This window comes from Henckelia pumila, chromosome 4, assembly GCF_033568475.1.
Source record: "Henckelia pumila isolate YLH828 chromosome 4, ASM3356847v2, whole genome shotgun sequence".
Taxonomy (NCBI): Eukaryota; Viridiplantae; Streptophyta; class Magnoliopsida; order Lamiales; family Gesneriaceae; genus Henckelia; species Henckelia pumila.
Window position 1 is genome coordinate 76,707,954 of NC_133123.1, and position 20,657 is coordinate 76,728,610.

The 20,657-nt window shown below is 38.4% G+C and overlaps 3 protein-coding genes across 3 annotated transcripts; 1 reads left to right on the forward strand and 2 right to left on the reverse strand.

Moving 5' to 3' along the window:
- The first annotated feature begins 1,745 nt into the window (after positions 1–1,745).
- Positions 1,746–2,979, forward strand: LOC140867698 (zinc finger protein CONSTANS-LIKE 3-like). The gene is made up of 2 exons (XM_073272743.1): positions 1,746–2,460; positions 2,584–2,979. Exons 1-2 carry the CDS (start codon positions 1,786–1,788, stop codon positions 2,890–2,892), a joined length of 984 nt encoding a protein of 327 aa, XP_073128844.1. The 5' UTR covers positions 1,746–1,785; the 3' UTR covers positions 2,893–2,979.
- A 1,893-nt stretch (positions 2,980–4,872) lies between these two features.
- LOC140867700 (uncharacterized) lies at positions 4,873–8,702 on the reverse strand. The gene is made up of 9 exons (XM_073272745.1): positions 8,228–8,702; positions 8,001–8,054; positions 7,739–7,822; positions 6,888–7,013; positions 6,424–6,491; positions 5,767–5,836; positions 5,586–5,651; positions 5,436–5,513; positions 4,873–5,358 (listed from the first exon to the last, which is right to left on the reverse strand). The coding sequence occupies exons 1-9, from the start codon at positions 8,489–8,491 to the stop codon at positions 5,317–5,319; spliced, it is 852 nt and encodes a 283-aa protein (XP_073128846.1). The 5' UTR covers positions 8,492–8,702; the 3' UTR covers positions 4,873–5,316.
- Positions 8,703–9,139: 437 nt separating this feature from the next.
- On the reverse strand, positions 9,140–10,980 carry LOC140867697 (aspartyl protease family protein At5g10770-like). Its single transcript, XM_073272742.1, has 2 exons — positions 10,698–10,980; positions 9,140–10,485 (listed from the first exon to the last, which is right to left on the reverse strand). The coding sequence occupies exons 1-2, from the start codon at positions 10,876–10,878 to the stop codon at positions 9,200–9,202; spliced, it is 1,467 nt and encodes a 488-aa protein (XP_073128843.1). The 5' UTR covers positions 10,879–10,980; the 3' UTR covers positions 9,140–9,199.
- Between the last annotated feature and the right edge of the window lie 9,677 nt (positions 10,981–20,657).

Genomic DNA, 20,657 nt, shown 5'->3' on the forward strand with positions numbered 1-20,657 from the left:
TTACCAAAATGGATTCAGGAAGCAGTCCAAGAAACATGGGCAAATAATGACCATTTGTCCAGAGGAGATGTGCTTGAGTTATATTTTTTCAGTGCAGCTCCAGAACCAACAGTGAAAGGATCACACGAACCCTTTCATTTTATCAAGCTGAGGAGACCTGATATAAACAGTCATAAATTTATCAAGGATCCTAAAACTGAAGAAATACCCTTTGTTTCCACTTTTGGAGAAAATGAGCTCTCAACCAGAAGGGCATGGGGTATTTGGGTCTGTCTTACTGAAATGGACAAAGTCAAGTTTTCATTCAAATTTTATCAGAATTATGTGAACGGATCATTCCTGTTGAACACAATGACAGGAAAAACTACAGCATTTGCGGAAGAACTCTTCGAAAAGAAGAGAAATCTTTTGTGGAACAACAAGCTGCCGGGGAGTAAAGAAACTCGCCGAAAATTTTGTAACATGGCTCATATTGGACGATGGTCAGAGAATATCTGCCCAGAATTCCCAAATCAGAAGGAGCCAGAATTTGGAAAAACCTTTAGACCCCGAACGGATCGAAAGGATTTTTTCGAGACAAGCAAAGGTGGACAAGGATCACCAAAGATGCGTTTTCACAGGGGTCTACTTCAAAAGCAAAAGATGCCCCGACAACAATAAAGCAGGCATGTGAGGAGAATAAAGCCAAAAAAAAGTGGCAGGCATGTGATTCCTCCACTAGTAAAAGATGCCATAAAAAATTCAAGACAGCTGCCTCCTCCACTAGTAAAAGATGCCATCAATAATGACATAAAGAAATACAAGACAGCTGTAAGATTCCCTGAAGTTTCTCGGTGAAACGAGTGGAACTACAGCTATAAATACAGGCATTTGAAGAAGCTGAAAACATCGATCATTCCCTTCAGTTTTCTTACGAATAAAATTGTTGTAATATTTCTCTTTCTATTGTAATAAGTTTTCGTTTATGTATTTCAAGAACGAGGCTACTATGAGTAGCTAAACAAGTTGTCTTCTCCTCTTCAAAGGAGTTGATTTATGTAATAATATTATGTCTGAATAATTTTTCTAAAGTCTCTTGTTATTTCATGTTCATATTTTATAATTAAATTTATATACCATACGTCTTAAGGTAGAAAACGAATTAAGGCTGTGCTGGGTGTCGTTGAAGGAGCTTGTGCAGAAACCATCTGTTGCAACTGCGTGGTTGGAGTGTGAGGAGCACTTCGTAAAACTCGGCAGGTATGACCCGAAGACATTATGGTCAAAGAGGTATTTAAATTTGATTCACTTTACGAAAGCATGTTGGACCCTAATCTAAAGTATATAGGCTGGAAACCTTGCGCAACCAATAGTTCTTCACGACATGAACTGGTTCGATAGGTAAAACAACGCCAAAGTACAAAAGATTAGTTGAATACTTGTTTAATCAAAATTGGGAACCACTAGGAAGTGCAAACTAAAAAATTTGAATGTAGGAAATTAGGAAAAAATTATGTTTAGGTTTAGAGATTTTAAAATAATTACCCCATAATATAACCGGTGCAGTTAATTTAATTATTAAATATATACAGTAAATAATCAAAAAATGAATTGGAATAAAATGCCACCCCACCCCACCCCACCCAGAGCTGCTAGATGCATGAATCACAGGAGCACGTGGCGTTTTTTAATTGGCCAACGGGGATTATGCCCATACCCACTGGCTCACTGCTTTGTCCGAATATAACTCAACAATTGATAGAAATAGCGGCTTCACTCTCCCATTTCCTCTCCAGACCTACGAAAATGGCGGCTCCCAAATGGAGTTTAACGGCCAAGATTTGCACCTCATGCAAGACCTCCGCCGCCTCAGTCTTCTGCAGCTCCGACTCGGCTTTCCTCTGCACGGCCTGCGACGCCAAGGTCCACGCAGTCAACAAGCTGGCCTCGCGCCACGCCCGCGTCTGGCTCTGCGAGGTCTGCGAGCAAGCCCCCGCCAGCGTCACCTGCAAGGCCGACGCCGCCGCTCTCTGCGCCGCCTGCGACCGCGACATACACTCGGCGAACCCCCTGGCGCGCCGCCACGAGCGTGTCCCCGTCGTACCCTTCTACGGCGCCGCGGACAAGTCCTCCCCTTCGGAGGAGGAGGAGGCCGAGGCGGAGTCGTGGCTGATCCCTAATCTGAACGCCGACCACGGCGGGGTGGATCTGGAGGAGGATTCCGGGTCGCCCGAGTACAAATCCGCCGAGTACCTGTTCAGGGAGATGGATCCGTATTTGGATCTGGATCTGTTCTCCGGCGAACAGAAGACACACGATCAGAAGCAGCTATCACCCGACGGAGTTGTGCCGGAGAATAAATTTGGATCGGGTCAGTACCCGGAGGGTCCGGTGGTGGACGGGTTTCCAGCTTACGAAATGGATTATCCGGGTCCGAAGCACATCATGTACAACTTCACCTCCCAATCCATTAGCCAGAGTGTAAGTTCCTATTATTTGCTTTTTAATTACTTACCAGGAATTAATTTTATTAGTTGAATAAAAATATGATTTTGCATTTGTAATTTTCTCAATAGTGAACTGAATTAACTTCAATAATTGCAGGTTTCATCTTCGTCTCTTGATGTCGGAGTCGTGCCGGATCACCATGTCACAGCCGAAGTATCGAATGCTTTCGACAACAGCGAAATCGCCCCCACCCCTTTGTCCGGGGTCGACCGGGAGGCGAGGGTACTAAGATATAGGGAAAAGAGAAAGAACAGGAGGTTCGAAAAAACCATCCGATATGCATCAAGAAAGGCATACGCCGAAACCCGGCCCAGGATCAAAGGACGGTTCGCGAAGCGATCGGAGCTTGAGATTGAATCCTTTGTCGCTGTCGATGCATCCTATGGTGTTGTCCCGAGCTTTTAGTTCTTGTGGGACTTTTTTTTTTGATGGCCTAAGCTTGTGTTTAATTTTGTTGTGAATTAGGACGATAAATAACGTGTTTTGTGTATATATTCGTGGCTCTAATGACTTGGTGTTTTTTTTTTTGATACATAATGTATCTTTCTTACAAGTTTTATATGTTACACATCAAGAATGATGATTAAAGAAATTGATTAAGAATTCCGAGTAATTAACTAATTTGTCCGTAATTTTTATTTTTGCAAGAAATAAATATATAGAATCCGAATTGAACACATATTTTCTTTCTAAATGGACCTAATACAATAATATAATTTTATTGTTCCCAAAAATAATTTCAATACGTGTGGGATTTCTAGATGCTACTTTCGCGATGGTCAACACACGCATTAACTAGTTGGTTGTCTTTTATTTATGATCGAGCCACGTCTTAACCAATTAAATAATAGTTTATTAATAAAATATAGAAACTAAAAATAAAGTAGGAGTGGTTGGATGATTGTGGGTCCCGGAGTATCGAAATCTGAAATCTAATTGGTTGCTAGGATTTCCCCATATCTCTAGAAGGGATACATATGCGTGGTTAGGTTTTGGCCACAAAGTTTTTCAAATTAAAAAAGTTTATATTCCAAAACATTCAAGCCACATAAAATGATTTAAGAAATGAGGGAATATCCCCATTCATTTTGACCATTACCTATTATTATTATTATTATTATTATTATTATTATTATTATTATTATTATTCACTGACGTCTTTTTCTTCATTCAAATAACTTGTTTTTATTCGAGGCGTTTAATTAATTATATGTATTCTTACGATCAAAAAATTATATGTATTCTTGATTTTCCATTCATTTTGATTATTATTTTTATTAATTTGATCATTAGCTATTTCATATATTCTTTATAAGCAACAATTTTTCAAGTAAAATGGATAGATGATTTAAAGTAAATAGCAGTATGCGGTGACAAAAAATAAGAAGCAAAGGAAGTAAATAGCAGCACGCATCATTCAATACCAACAAACTAATTATAAATCTCTGGGTGTTGGACCATGTTGTTCCCTTTCTCAGGTTTCTGCCTACTCGTGCACATTCTTGGATTTAACCCCCGCATGAGCCAATGAGCCTCTGACTCATGTGGGATGGGATCCCCTTCGGGGTCAACCCTTTTTCAACAAACTAATTATAAATTACATATAATATACAAAAATCTAACATATTTTTGAATAATTATTATCTTATACTACATATCTTATTTTATGCTATATATTATATTTGAATTTAATAGAAACAATATACATTTTTTTATTTAATATCAAATTTATTTTTATTCATTTTGATTATTTACCAAATTTACTCGTTCATAATTATAAGATTTATTACTTTATTTTATAATATAAATCCAATTAATCACAGTAATTTTACTAAACTCCATTTTTTTTTAAAAAGAAAATTGTACTAACACCTAACATATTCATCATCGTAGTAGTTTTATTATAAAATTACATAGAAAATCAAGACATTTAACATTTTTTCAATTATCATTATAAAAAGAACTTGTGTTTTTAAAAGCAAAAATAATAAAATAAAAACTTGAATAGTAAGTATCTCGAAAGAAGGTTTCATAGATCTTTATTCGTGAAACATGTAACAATAAAAAGTAAATTTTTTTGAATAAGTCGGGTCGGATATTTTTCTCATAAAATTAGATTAGGAGTTTTTGTGGAATTTTGAATAGTTAAATAAATCAAGAGACTAATATAAAAGCTTGCTCGGGATGACTCTTAAACTGTAATATAGCTTCAATAAACCTTACACACTCGAGGGAATTTTTGAAGTCATTTTTTTGGGGGGAAAATTGTGATTGATTTAATTACTCAAAATTTTGTTTAGATTTTAATTCTAACTGATAAAATGCTTTAGCTTAATATGAATATATATAAAAGAGACCAAATATATAGAAACCAAATATATTCATGTTTATATTAAGCAAAGGTTTTTTCAGTCGAAGTACATCTGACATTAAGGGAACACATCAAACTATCTAAGCCCCAAAGTATATATACACATGCATATACAGGCACAGGGGTTAGATAACAAATATTACAAGCTTTTGCCAGTGTCACAACTCTCGAAGCCAACCACATTCAAATAATTGGAGGAAAGCTTGTTTACCTATAACCGAAGCTAGTTTCAACATTGGAAGAAAACTGTTGGGACACAACCGCGACCAGAGAAGCAACCATAGTGACTCTGATTCTTTCCGGTGGCCACAAAAATTGATCCTAGATCACACAATGCATGCTAAACCATTTATTGATTGCCACAAAAATTGATCCTAGATCACACAATGCATGCTAAACCATTTATTGATTGCAATCCACGATGCAGCATCGTTGAAAGGTATCCCGATCTTCAAGGACTATCTTTTTCTACATATTGTCATGCCATCACCTATGGGAACCTGCATTTGCAGATTTAGGAGATGATATTAAGTTGTCCCGAACTTGACTATAGAAATCTATGCACCTTCGAACATACCATGCTGATGCTCACGCGCTCGTCCATCATCAAAATCTTATTGAATTTCCTTATGCTAGCTGTCTTTGAGTCGTTTACCTACCCATAATAGCGCTTAGATAGGAAATATGCATATTGTGGAGTCGTTTGTAAAATTTGAGTACACTTTACCAGAGGATCAGCAACTTTTCCATGCCAGAGGACATTGTCCATCACTATAATTCCTCCAACTCTTACCTGTGAATAAGGGATGATGAAGAAATGCTAGTAAATAGACCATGAAACAAGTCACAGGATTTGAACTATGCGTCTCTGTGGTGGTATAGACATTGTTTTGAATTGTTTCACTTACCAGTTGTAGCAGCAATTCGAAATAATCTTGATACAATTTCTTCTCAGCATCTACAAAAGCAAAATCATAGCTACATAGACAAATAATTACATGGTGAGAGCAATTTCAATCAATGGAAGCTTTATGCACCAAGTATTGTAGCTTTAGAGGCAACATACATAACTTTGTTAAGGTGTAGTCTTGGGTTGGTATTTGATGAAACACATTCATTACTTTTTAGATTTTTAAAGGTTGTAAATTATGCTAGGCAATATGGACTATTTGAACATAAAGATCCTAGGTGATATAATCACAGGACAAAAAACACATGCATGCAGATGATCAGACATTTGTTAACAATTGGGAAAAGTTGTAATAAAAGAAATAATTAACATGGCATATTTTCACAAAATAGAAAGAATACTAAAAGATTATAATAGAGGATCATTCCTGCGCAGGGGAAAACCTATGCAAGAAGATGCTTTCAACAATATCCTAGAGGGGGGGAATTAACACTTTCAAGTGAGTCTCAAAGGAAAAAGAGATGCATGCATGAAACTTCTGCAAAACAATTCATTTCGTCATGCGGTTGTAGCAGGAGTATGACTCGGAAGAAATACCAAATTAAAACTAGAACACTGAGAACTAAATTAAATTCGACCCGTCAAAACAAAATACCTGCCACCTTCACCATTCTGAATCATAGACTTGAGGGTATCAGCTGCAAGACCATGTTTTACATCCACCTAATAGTGAATTAACAAAATGTCAAATTAACGATTAGGAGAACCTAAAAAATCAATAAGTGTGGAAAATCACTTGTTATGTAATTTTTTAACCTTCTAGTTGTACGTAATCAGTGGCAATCAAATGGGAATGATGGGTAGGTTCCTTCCACTACAATACTCCATGCGTATTACAGTCACAATATTTATCATAAATTCTGGCATTTAGTATTTTATAGATTGAAATCACTCATGTATTGAACGTGAAGAGTACTACTTCATGAACATATAAGACTCCGGTATTCTAGTTTATTTAAGATGAAAAGAAGGGTAACAGTGGAACATTCCTGTCAATGAATAAATGAGAGAGATAATTAACAATAACTGCAATTGCATGTGTGCGAGTGTCAAGCATACCTTCTTTGAGACACCAGCAAGGTCATAGTATCTTTTTGCAACCTCTAGTGACTTATCATCTCTCTCACAAGCAACCAGCCGGCCTCCTTCAGGTAGTACCAAAGCAACTGCCAGAGATGAGTATCCCTGGAGAATCATTCATATGTTAGAACCCTAAAGTGACTATAACAAATAAAACACCAAATATGCACAAAACCTCGCACTCATTGAAAAATATCTCCCAGGACTGGTTATGCACCGCGCGTAGCGACATGTAAACAAAAATAAGCTAAGACATAAGATTCAAAATTTGTTGGGCTCAGGAAAACTTGCTATCCTTATCATGACCTAATGAGGTGTTGTAATATGCCAAGTGTCTTTTCAGATGTCAGACCAAGCCTCAGGGCACTAAAAGAGTTTCCAGGCATTGGAGAATCATGGAAATAAAAATAAAAGCAGGGAAGACAAAAACTCATGATAGCAAGAACCGGAGATGGCGGCAACTTTTTCCACTTCTGCTATAATCACTGTTGTTCACCATCTGGAGTTTTAGGGATGCCATTGTAACCTGGCGAGGCTAATGTATCCAGAGAGTAGTGCACACAGAATTAACATAATCGTCTTTCTCTCGCACAACTAAAATGTATCTCCAGAAATGTCTCATCTAACCATGGGGATAAATAATGACTAGATTACTATTTACGATATAGAAACACATATAAACATCCATTTCTCAGCAATACAGTTCAAATAGTCAAGTCACTAGTTCCAGTAATGACATGAACTTTCAAACTGTAACACATAACAAGTGAAAGCAAACGGAGTGTGCAGCTGAATTATGAAAAAGATTAAATGATCCCACACATACATACAGTATAGACACCAACTTCAATGCACCTTTCTGCTCCTAGAATCTTAACAAGCATGGCAAGAAGTTGGGCTTGATCAGGGGACACCTACAAACAAATGAAAGATCATCACACCGAACCAAGATCATAAGCCAAGAAATATACATATCAACAAAAAATTGGACTCACAAAAGAGCAGAGATAATTAGCCAATTAGGTCATGATACTACTCCACCATAAGAAAATGTACATTCACGCATCCGAATAGCAAGTCACCAACTCCTACCTGCATTTGACTGCCACGCATGGTCGCAGTTTCCTCCCTAAGCTCACGCAATATCTGAAATGCAGAGTTAATTTCTCACTCATGATTATCAACCTGATTTGAAACGAAACTTCTTCCATGAAACTGAAAACTCGAAAACCAAGAACGAAACTTTAACCATGAATGCAAGAACGACTTTTCTTTCAAACACAAACGAAAGCATAACAATACTAGATTGGAAATTTAACCTGTGGCTCTCTAACATTAGCCAATAAATAATCGTAGACCCTCGGATTGACACTGATAACTTCCTTACGCCCGTAAGTTTCGTCGGTGGCAATAACTGTATCTGCATTCGCAACAGATTTCACAGCCCTTTTACTGGAGGATAAGGGGTGGTGGCTTCCGACGAACAAGGTCGCAGTTTGGAAAACGGGAAGCGATCGACCAACCGGTGCCAATGCAAAGCGTGGACTTCCCAATCCAGGCACCATACCCAAACCAGTAGACATGTCAATTGCAGTCCCCAAATTTTAGGGTTCTAGTCTAGAATTCATATATCATCCGAAAACCCAATTGAAGCTTATCCTCATTCAATAGAATCCATATGTTGTCACATCCCAGCTATGTTCTGAGAAGTGAGAAGAAGTGTTCCTCTGCATATGTTTTCTTGAAAATATGATCATTGTGTATAATAATTAATTTTTATTGAAAATAATAACACCATAATTTTATAAACCACTAAAAATAATTTGATGAGAAATGTAAATTTAACTGTTAAAATGGAAGACACAAGTTCCTCGAATCATAAGTACAATCTTATTTTTTTTTTTTCGCTCATTAGCAAATCGAACGACTTATAGTTTAGCCAGAACATCTTGAATCTTTTTCCAAAAAAAAAACCTTATGGAAGACACGAAATGAAGTTGCGCATGCATGAAACAAAGAGTGTGTTTGGTTTCATATGCGTTTTATTTTAAGAAAGTATTGTTTTGAGTTTTTAAAAGTGTTTTTTTTTTTTAAAAAATTGTAGTAATTTGGTGTTTTGGATAAATAAATGAAAAACACTTATTTATTTAATTAATATTTTGAATGATGTATGATTAATGTACGTAATCATAACCCAACACAAGCTTGTAATACTAATCAACACGCATACATTAATCAGAACATTTCCTTTGCCTCAAATTATTTGAAGTTATTGAATAAAGATCATAAAGTCATTCGCACGCATTGTATCCAAATCCTATCTTCCCTCCTGCAACATCAAACGCCACCTCTAGAGTCTGCTGCTGTGTGCTCCCAATTATGCTAATATCCCCAGCATCCTTGTTCGCGGCGAATGCGAGGCATAAACGCGATGTATCTTCATCGTACACATAAGCCCCATATGGCGAATCGATGGTCACATTGCCACCGAAAATGAAAGCCACTCCAGGAATGGACTTGGGGCTCACTTTTCGCAAGTCGTAGCAAGTGTCGAGTATGCCCAAAGGCGGCGCCCGAGGGACCCTTTTTTCCATCATTTGTATGAATGCATCCCTGAGTACGGCGTAGGTGGCTGGCTGGAGACGTGTTATGACTGTACCGGAGTCTATAATGGTTCCGGGAGATTTGAAAGTTTCCGGTTTGATCGGTAGTATAAGCCCCCCTACGATCATTGAGGTAACGTCGACGAAGTAGAATGGTGTATTGCCTTGTGACTTAACCAATGGGGTGAAGTACTCGACGTTTCTTGAAACTCTGTTTTTGCCAAATGTTAGGTGCCCGATGGAGGATGGATTCGATGGGAGGCAATAGGAGAAGTATTTGCCATATTTTTTTGATGTTTGAGAGACTATTGATACATGGCTGTTGCCAAGGCCTAGTACTCCTGCAATTTTCCCAAATTTTCCTGCATTATACTGCCCACATCCGAATAGGAAATCTGGGATCTCATCTCCTGGTGTCAGAGTGAGTGTTTCCTTGCCTAAGAACCCTGAAGTGAAGGTGCCCTCTGCACCATATTTTACCGTGTAAACGCATGTGCCGGAGATACATCCAATGGAAACAATCCCGGTGCCGCCCGAATGAAGCTGAGAGCATTGACGTGAGTTGCAAGATATATTGGAATATGATCTTGATGCAGAGGGGTTGAAGATTGGATCCTTCTGTTTGTAGCATGACTCCAGGCAAGGTTGGCATTGAGTCCACATCAGTTCGCCGGCAGTGTCGAATGCAACAGTCACTGGTTGTTTTGGGGTTCCAAGACCAAGTGATACAACGTAGTAGGTAGACTCCAGAGGAATGCCAGATTGTGCCTGCATGTTTACTTCTGTGTCCTCTGGTTTATTCATGTTCGAAGCCTGAACGAGCCGAGCCTTGATATAGTCGACCCGGGCCTGGTCATGGGAGAGGACTTCACTGAGAGATGGTCTGGTTTTGCCATTTTCTAGACCTAGTTGATCAGAACATGGTCCATGCCTATGAACAACTTCCAATGTCGATGATTGCTTCTTGTTTCGCCCTGATTTCGGAATTTCATATATAGAACTTGTGTTATCGATTAAGAACATCTTTTTTGAAGAGATTTGTACAGGACTCCAGCACATACGATTATACAAAAACACATTTGTGAAGTAACATTAAAGTCATTAAACACAAATACATATATAATTTAACATAGAATACTTGATTTCAAGTTTGCCAACAAAATACAAAAAAAAGAGAGAATTTAACCTTTGGTTTTGGAGGGCTTGCAGACGGAAGATGGCGAAAGAGAGCTGATTTCCATAGTGTGATAGTGGCCAAGGCTTTGTTTGGCACCTTCCAAAGCATGACCATCCTTCAAGAAACAGGAAACCAAAATGAATAGAAGAGAAGTGCACCAAAGCACATGAAGTACTTTTACAGCAGCCATCTGCGTAAACGTCTCTCTTTTCTTTCGTCTACACTATGTTTATATAAATGGTTTGCACCAACAAGCATCGTGCATATATATGTAAGCAGAGTTTTAAGCATGCTATTGTCTTCGAGGATTTATCCGGTGTATGCTAGTTTTCAAATCATATATAGAAACAAAAAAAGAGTTTCAATTATCCCAGGTTGTAGTGGGAAAGGCTGCCCGACACAACAGAATGGGGATGAGAAATTGTCCCTTTTCAAATTCCATTTTTAATTTGACAATCATTACATCTCAGGGAAAAAATTTCAATACAAAAGCAGAAAAAAAAGTCTGATAATGAGGTCATGTTTTTGCGCAAAATGGATACGATACACGTGATCCTGCAGCATTAATTGCATGTCTTCTTATCATGCTGGATGTCGCAAATGGGAGGGCCTATGCCACACCGGGTGTCCTTCACCCGGTGTGATCTTGGCCCTTCACTGCACCGGGTGAAGGACACTCGGTGTAGCATAGCCCGAGCCGTCGCGAATAAAGAAGCTTTCGGTTTTGATAATTTCCAGTCCTTTCATGTTCGTACATGATAATTGATAGGTACTCTACAAATGTATGAATTGGTCATGCTTTGGTTCATATGTCGAACCTCACTCTGAATTTTCTTACAGTAGCATCATGGATGATATTTGATATCAGCATTTGTGCTACATCGAATTAACAACACATAATATCGTTATATTATCTAGGGAAAATTGAATTTTTTTTATCTATATATTTACTTCTTCGTGATTTAGGTTATATTTGTTATCAAATTTCGGTTTTAGTTTTATATGTTTGAATAATTGGCAATTTTAGTTTTTTGCATCTGAAATGGTTATTGTATTCTACATACGTCAACGTCGTGTCAGCACCACAGTAGCGCTACGTAAAAAATTGATTTAAAATGCAAGAAAAACAAAAATAACAGAGTAAAACTGTAATTCGATAACATCGATGACCAAAATTGCAAAAAGATAAATTTACATTACCAAAAATACAAATTTCCTCATTCTAATACTAATATAAGCATTGAATTTTAATACAAAATTATATTTCACATCAAACTTATGTTTTTGATATCAAATAACGTTATATATATATATATATATCACCCAAATATTACAATTCCATCAAAAGATGTTTTTAATATGAAGTGAGAATTTGTAATCATTACTTTTCAATGTACACCATAGAAGCTTCCAAACTAATAAAACAGTATATATGCAAAGTATACTAACCAAGTAATGGTACTGAGAGAGCCATGTACGAACGATCTCATCAATTGTTACATTGTCAATAAGAGGAAAACAGTATGGAGTGAACAAGCAGGACACAAGGCCCAATTTTTTTTGTCATAAATGGTAGGATGATTTATGACAAAAGTTACTTTTTCCCTTAATGTCATATTTGCTTTACATTATTTGATCACGTTTTAAGAAAATGAATTAAATTCATCATTTAGGCATGGATGGGATTCATGGGAATGCTTTTACGATCCATACTTTCCCATGGCAATTGGATGAAGGTTGATAGAAACTCCAAACTGAATTTAATGTATGCTCCATCCCTGATCATTTAGTTAAGCTCGAAATTGTTTTAGTCAATATTTTCCATCACTAATTAATTTCTTGATGTGATTTTGGGATTTCACTATATAACTTTGTCAAGGTGACAGTTTAATTAATATATAGACAAAAACAATCCTCATCATTAGCTTAGACATCAAATAATCATTTTTGAGATGAGTTTTTCTTTTGATGATGTTTTATTTGATCATTTCTAATGTAATTTCTGCACCAAATACAACTTTCATATCTAACTTATTTACTTAAAATTTTATACCTGAAAGAATATCCTTTTATTTTACATATACTAGTAGAATACACATATGTCGCACACGAACAACAACGTGGATGCACAATTAATGAATAGCCGTAACATTTTTAAATAAATATAGACGCATAATTTATTTATTTAACACTTTTTCAATAGCACATATTGTTATATAATTATTTATCATTTTAGACCATCATGATTTGTTAAATGCTTTTGTTGAATCCGACATTTTGGTGATAACAAACAACAACTCATTGTATAGGAATGTGCTACCAATCTTTTGTACTTCAGGAATCTACTACAACTCCTACCGCAACCGTCTAAACCCTTCAAGTTATCTACCGGAAGCTTGTCAACCGCCTGTGTCTCTCGACCGGTTGCAGTCACAAGCCTATCGACTGGTTATTCAAACCAGCAGAGGATAAATCTCTCTACCGGTAGAAAGTCAACTGTTTATCAAGATATCTTAAGACAAATACTTGAGACAAGACGTTCTTTGCAAGATCTTTTATTAAAAGCAGAACCGACGTATCAGAAGATCTGTTGACTCTTGCATCGAGACAACAGGTTGCACTAAAATGGCAAAAACGCAGAATGACTACAGATAAAGCATTCGACCGTTTATACCAGTTTTGGACCCTGGAAGTTGTCTGCATTTAAAGAAGTGTACGATCTTCATGCAGAATCATCAATGCATTTATGAAGCATTAAATGTGCATTCAATGCAGCATCAGAACATTCAAAATAAAGACGTTGATGATTGACCTATATAAAGGAAAGATTGCTCAAGACAGAAGAGAAGACAAGCAACTCGAAAAATCTCAATCAACTCAATCACTTGAATACTATCAGAAGTCCTCATCTGATATACTGAAGCAATACTTGAGCACACTCACAAGATCATTCACTTGCTGCTCAAATAAACCCTCGCCTACAGTTTACATATTTGATCTTCAAGGATCATCCTAGGGTTTCCAAGCCTCTCGACCGCTCTGCAGTTTGAGAAGCTCAACCGGACTGTACTCATTATTGAAGAGACTTGAAGCTACTCTGAAAGCTTCCACCAGTCTGATAAGAACTGAGAATCTTATCTGTGTAAATCTAGGAGTTTCGGATTAGGCATTGGATAAGTCCTAAGTCTGAAGTGGGTATATTGCAAGACGTTGTAATAACCAAAGTCTTCTAGTGAATTCCTTCCTAAGTGGAAGAAGGGGAGATGTAGAAGGATTAAGCCTTCGAACTTCCATAAATCGTGCCTCAGTCTTTACTGCTATTTATCTTACATATTGCTCATACATTGTGTTATAAACTTTGCATCACTAAAACCTCTGAACTATTTCCGCACTATTTAAGTTGTTCAAACCGTTTTAGAAGTTGAGAAAACAGATTAAGTGAACTAAACCTCACTTGATCATTTTGAAAAGGAAGAAGAAAAGTTTCAGAGTGTATTCACCCCCCCCTCTACCCTCTGAACCGATCCCAACAAGTGGTATCAGAGCGGGTTCCTTTCTCAACTGCTGATCTAAAGTTTTAAAATCATGACTTCTTTCAATAAAATTCCTATGTTTTCTAAAGAAGATTATGATGACTGGAAAATTCGCATGCAGGCACATCTTGCAGCACAGGACGATGACATGCTATATGTCATAACAGACGGTCCCATCAAAATCATGAAGGTCAACCCAGCTCTAACCGATGGTGCAGGACAAATGATTGAGAAACCAAGAGCTGAGTGGACTACTGAGGACAAAAAGAAGGCCAATCTTGACAATGTGGCCCGGGACATCCTATACAAAACACTGGACAAGAACATGTTCAGCAAAATCAAGTCATGCTCCACATCAAAGGAGATTTGGGAGAAGCTCACTCAGCTGTGTGAAGAAAATGACCAGACCAAGGAAAACAAGCTCACCATGGCCATTCAAAAATATGACAATGCCAAAATGAAGCCAGGGGAAACCATGGCTGAATTTGATGAACGGTTTAGTAGTATCATTTGTGACCTTATTGCTTTAGGAAAAACTTATACTAACCGTGAAATTGCTGTGAAGGTTATGAGAGCTTAGCCCAAAGAATGGGAAATCAAGACAGTGGCCATGAGGGAGTCAAAAGACTTAAGCAAGGTTGAACTGCATGATCTCTTTGCAGATCTCAAAGCCTACGAGTTCGAGCTCAACATGAGGATAGAGGATGAACCATCTAACTCTCAACCAACCAAGGCCTTAACCTCAACGGTGATGCGTCCACCGGTCGAAGAAGCTCCAAAGAGATCAGCTGAGCAAATCAGCAACGAAGTCATGACACTCTTTGTCAAGAAATTTGGTAGATTTATGCGTAAAAACAATTCTAAATTTAAAAATTATCATAAATCGGACCATACAGACGATGGTCCTACTTGTTTTAACTGTGGCAAGCCAGGCCATTTCATTGCAGATTGCACCAAGCCTAAGAGCAATGATCAGAAGCAAGTCTTCGAAAGAAGAAGGGGCAAGGAGGACAAGAGGACGTTTAGAAAAGGTAGAGACCAAAGGGTTCTAGTAGCAGACGAAAGCAAAAGCAAGTGGGCTGAATCTGACTCTGACAACCCCGATACCGGAAGCTCTTCAGATGACAGCGAAGATGAAAAGTGGAATGCCTCATGGCTGACATCGAAGAAGAAGCTGAGGAGGTATTTGACTTTGGTTCACCTGAATTTACTCACAGTGATCTAGTTACTGCTTTACACGAAATGACTAATGAATACAAAGCATTATCCAAAGAATTCGAGGAGGTAAAGGCAGAAAGAGCTGACCTAAAAGATAAGTCAAGCGAATCAAGCTGCATGCAGCGAAAAGAGCTTGATGGTCTTAAGGTCAAGCTAAGTCTGCTGGCTACTGAGAATGACACCTTGAAAAGAGTGTTCCAAGCAACCTTGACTGAGAACAAAAAACTACTTGAAACAATTAAGGCTTGGAATAAATCTTCTGTAACCATTGACAAGATTCAAGAAATCCAAAGACCGGCACATGACAAAACCGGTCTAGCGTTTGGAACAAATGAACAGTCTATGGAATCTTGTATTCAGTCAAGCCTGGACAAAGGCAATCTTAACAAAATAAGATTTGTCAGGTCCAGCACGATATATGAACATGATGAGTGCAGCTTTGACAAAAATCAGAAAGTATCTAACGAACGAAGCTCTAAGCATAGAGGGCTGGGATATGTGGATCCCCAGATCTCTAATCAAAGAGGAACTTGGATTAAACCAAAACCTAATGAAAGAAGAAAGGGAAACCAATCTAATTTCAAAAGGCCATGGAATGAGTCTAACTACTCTAAGAGAAGATGGTCAAAGGAGAAGCCTTACCAGTACTTTAATTGCAGGCCAGTTCAAAAGAGGTACAGGCTAACTGATAAAGATCAAAAAGGCAAGCAGCACATAGCAACCTCATAAGCACACACATTTACTGCTTATCGACCGCACAGATTTCTGGACACACACACGGGCAAACCTGTGAGGGTGTTCCAGGTGTGGGTCCCGAAAGGGCTAATCCGACCTGGACCCTACTAGATATGGGTACCAAAAGTTCCTCATTTTTTGCAGGTACTAAAAGTCCAAACGGGCGAGAAGACCACTTCTATCAAGGACACTACCTGGTACTTAGATAGTGGTTGCTCACGGCACATGACAGAGAATCCAGAACTTCTGACAGAATTCGTGCTGTGCAAAGGACCAAAGATCAGCTTTGGAGACAACTCCAAAGGTAAAACCGTGGGTAAGGGTAAGATTATCCATGGTAACATCATTATTAAAGATGTGTTGCTTGTTGACAAACTGTGCTATAATTTGATAAGTATTAGTCAACTATGTGACAATGATCATTCGGTCGAGTTTCACAAACACACTTGCATTATCAAAAATGACAAAGGTGAGACTCTTATGACCGGTGTAAGAGACCTAAACACCTACAAGGTAAACTGGTCTTGCTCACATACTTCTTCACCTACTTGTCTTACTGCTCATCATGATAAACATTGGTTGTGGCATAAGCAGTTAAATCATCTAAATTTTAAGTCCATCTCTAACTTGAGGAAGCATGATTTGGTTTCTGGTTTGTCTGAAGGAGATTTTATAAAAGACAAAGTTTGTCCTGCTTGTCAACTAGGAAAGCAGGTGAGAGCAACCTTTAAAAATAAAGGGTGTATGTCTTCCTCCAAATGCTTAGATTTACTTCACATGGACCTATTTGGTCCTATACCAGTAAGAAGCATAGGGGGAATGAGATATGCTCTTGTTGTTATAGATGACTTTTCTCGATTTACTTGGGTCATCTTTCTCTCTTCAAAAGATCAAACTGCACCTCACCTGATTAAGCTTTTTAAACGTTTGCAAAATGAACAATCCACTGTGATAGATAGAATCAGGAGTGATAGAGGGACTGAGTTTTTAAACACTGCTCTTATGACTTATCTAGATGATCAGGGAATCAAGCATGAGTTGTCAGCTGCTAGATCCCCACAACAAAATGGGGTGGCTGAAAGAAGGAACCGTACTTTAAAAGAAGCAGCCAGAACTATGATTGCTGATTCAAATGTTTCTCAAAGGCTTTGGGCAGAAGCAGTTAACACAGCTTGCTATACTCAAAACAGATCTATGATTAATAAACGATTTAACAAAACTCCATATGAGATCTGGAATGGCACAAAACCTGATATTTCATACTTCAAAATTTTTGGGTGCAAATGCTTTATCCACAACAATGGCAAAAATCATTTGACAGCCTTCGATGCCAAAGCAGACGAAGGAACTTTTATTGGTTACTCAGCCGTTAGCAGAACTTATCGAGTGTTCAATCAAAGATCACTAACGGTAGAGGAAACCATTCATGTTGTTTTTGATGAGTCTACTCTTTGTACAGAACAAACTCAAGGGAGCATAAATGATCTGAGTCATAGACTGGAAAACACAAATCTACAGGAAGAGAGTGACAGTGATCCATATCCTCCAAAGAAGGATGATCCAGTTCCCTCTACCGTGTGTGATCAAACAAGGCCAGAAGAGGATCCACCGGTTGATAACGATCCTCCTGCCAATAATGATCCAGTAAATGAGGACGTTCGTCAACCAATTGATGACAACCCTTTAGGGAATTATTTTAGGTGGAACAAAGATCATCCACCTGGGTTGGTCATAGGTGACCCTTCTGCTCCTCGAAAAACACGTGGTCAAATGATTAATGAATTCTTGCATGCAGCTTTCATATCTCAGGTAGAGCCCAAGAAGATAGATGAAGCTTTATCAGATGCCAGCTGGATTGAAGCTATGCAAGAAGAGTTGAATCAATTCACCCGCAACAATGTTTGGCATCTAGTTCCTCGATCGGAAAATCAAAATGTGATTGGAACTAGATGGGTGTTTCATAACAAGCTCGATGAACATGGCACTGTTGTGCGCAACAAAGCTCGACTTGTTGCACAAGGATTTAGACAAGAAGAAGGCATAGACTTTGAGGAATCCTTCGCGCCAGTTGCAAGACTAGAAGCAATCCGCATCTTTCTTGCCTATGCAGCTTTCAAGGACTTTAAAGTTTATCAAATGGATGTCAAGTCTGCATTCCTCAATGGTCTACTTCAAGAAGAGGTGTACGTTGAACAACTACCAGTTTTGTCAATCCTACTCATCCTCAATATATCTATAAACTTGACAAAGCCCTCTATGGATTAAAACAAGCACCGCGTGCATGGTATGATACATTACTAAAATTTCTACTGGAACATGATTTCCAAATTGGAACGGTCGATAAGACCTTGTTTAAATTTGTAAAAGGTGATCATGTGTTACTAGTACAAATTTATGTTGATGACATTATATTTGGGTCAACTAACCCCAAGTTGTGCTCAAAGTTCTCTAAGATGATGCAGGAGAAATTTGAAATGAGCATGATGGGCGAGCTAAACTTCTTTCTTGGATTGCAAGTGAAGCAACTTGAAACTGGAATATTTATCAATCAATCCAAGTATGCCAAGGAATTGGTAAAGAAGTTTGGAATGAAACAGTGCTCAACTGTATCTACCCCCATGAGTACATCAATCAAGCTTGATAAAGATGAAGGGGGAATCCCGGTCGAGGTAACAATGTATCGAGGCCTTATTGGCTCATTGCTTTATTTGACTGCCAGTCGACCGGATATCATGTATTCAGTTTGTTTATGTGCTAGATTTCAAGCAGCACCTAAGCAATCTCATTTCATTGCCGCCAAACGAATAATAAAATATATTAAAGGAACTACTAATGTGGGTCTTTGGTATCCCAAAGATTCAAATCTTAATCTTATTGGCTATTCAGATGCAGATTATGCAGGCTGTAGAATTGATCGCAAAAGTACAAGTGGCACATGTCAATTCCTTGGAGATAGACTAATTTCGTGGTCAAGTAAGAAGCAGACATCAATTGCTACCTCGACCGCCGAAGCAGAATACCTCGCTACTGGCAGCTGTTGTGCTCAAATACTCTGGATTCAACAGCAGCTTAATGATTATGGAATCCGGTCGAGTGAAGCTCCAATCTACTGTGACAATACAAGTGCCATAGCCATCACTCACAATCCAGTGATGCACTCTAGGACAAAGCACATTGATGTCAGGCATCACTTTATCCGAGATCATGTCTTAAAAAAGGAAATCAGGCTGGAATACATCTCTACCGATCAGCAAGCAGCAGACATATTCACCAAGCCTTTACCGGACGCTAAGTTTTCATATTTTCGAAATATTCTTGGTTTAGTAGATCTAAGTTAGTATGCATGTTTTTAGGGGGAATGATTGCCAGTATGACGTTAATAGCTTAGCTGTTACATTGCCATAAATGTTGGCATATCATCCGCCTTTAGCTAGTCTCTGACAGGCTCCGTACTAGCATCTTTGTGCTTTGAACCAAATGACATTAATTGGGCGCGGTGATTATACTCTTCAAAACTTTTTGAATTTCAAAAATACTTTTCATGACATCACCCTATGGCCCATAGGTTCCTATATATACTTCTTTACACTCGTATATCAACCTTTCACCGTTGCTAAAGCTTTCATATTGCATTAAAAGTTCTATCGTATTACTATCAAGCTTTTGCTTACTCTCTGCTCGAGTTCTTATCTACAGCTATCATGTCGATCCAGAAGACTTGCCTTGCAATCAACTTTGATTCCGTTATTGAGGCAAACAATGCAGGAATCACTGAGGTCTTCACCATGCTTGAAGCCTCTGGACTAAAGAAGTTTATGGGAAGCAGCGCCATCTGCGATCTGCCTGTATTGAAGGAGTTCTTTGCAACCGCTCAAATCGAGCATGGGACTGTCAAATGCTTGATCCGGACAGAGTCCTATTCCTTCAATCAAAAGTTCTTCGCCAGCACATTTGATCTGCCCTCCAGGGGTTTGACAAAATGCGCGGATCTTTCCGATGGTAACTGCTCATACTGGTTGAAGGAGTTCTCAACCACTGATGCTCCGATCAAACTGCCGGCTCAAAAGACATCTCTTAAAGCTCCATTCAGGCTATTAACCAACATCGTGGCCAAGAATCTTCTTGCCAAGGCTGGATCATACGACAAGGTGACGATGGAGAAATTCCAATACATGGCTTGTATCGCCTCCAAAATCAACATCAACTGGTCAGACATATTGTTCACTACCTTATGTGAAATGATCAGGGGAAAAGGGCAATCCGAGGGATTTGCTCTGCAAATTTGCCACATCTTGAGCGTCCTTGGAGTAGACTTCTCCAAGACTAAGCCTCTGCATCCCACCAAATGGCTCAACAAGTCTACAATCTTCAAGTTTTTGAACAAGAAAGAGGTTGCGGTCGACACTCTGCCTTCAACCGCAAGTGTTATTGCTGTCACTCAACCGCTTTCAACAGTTCCGGTAGCGGCCAAACCAGCCCATAC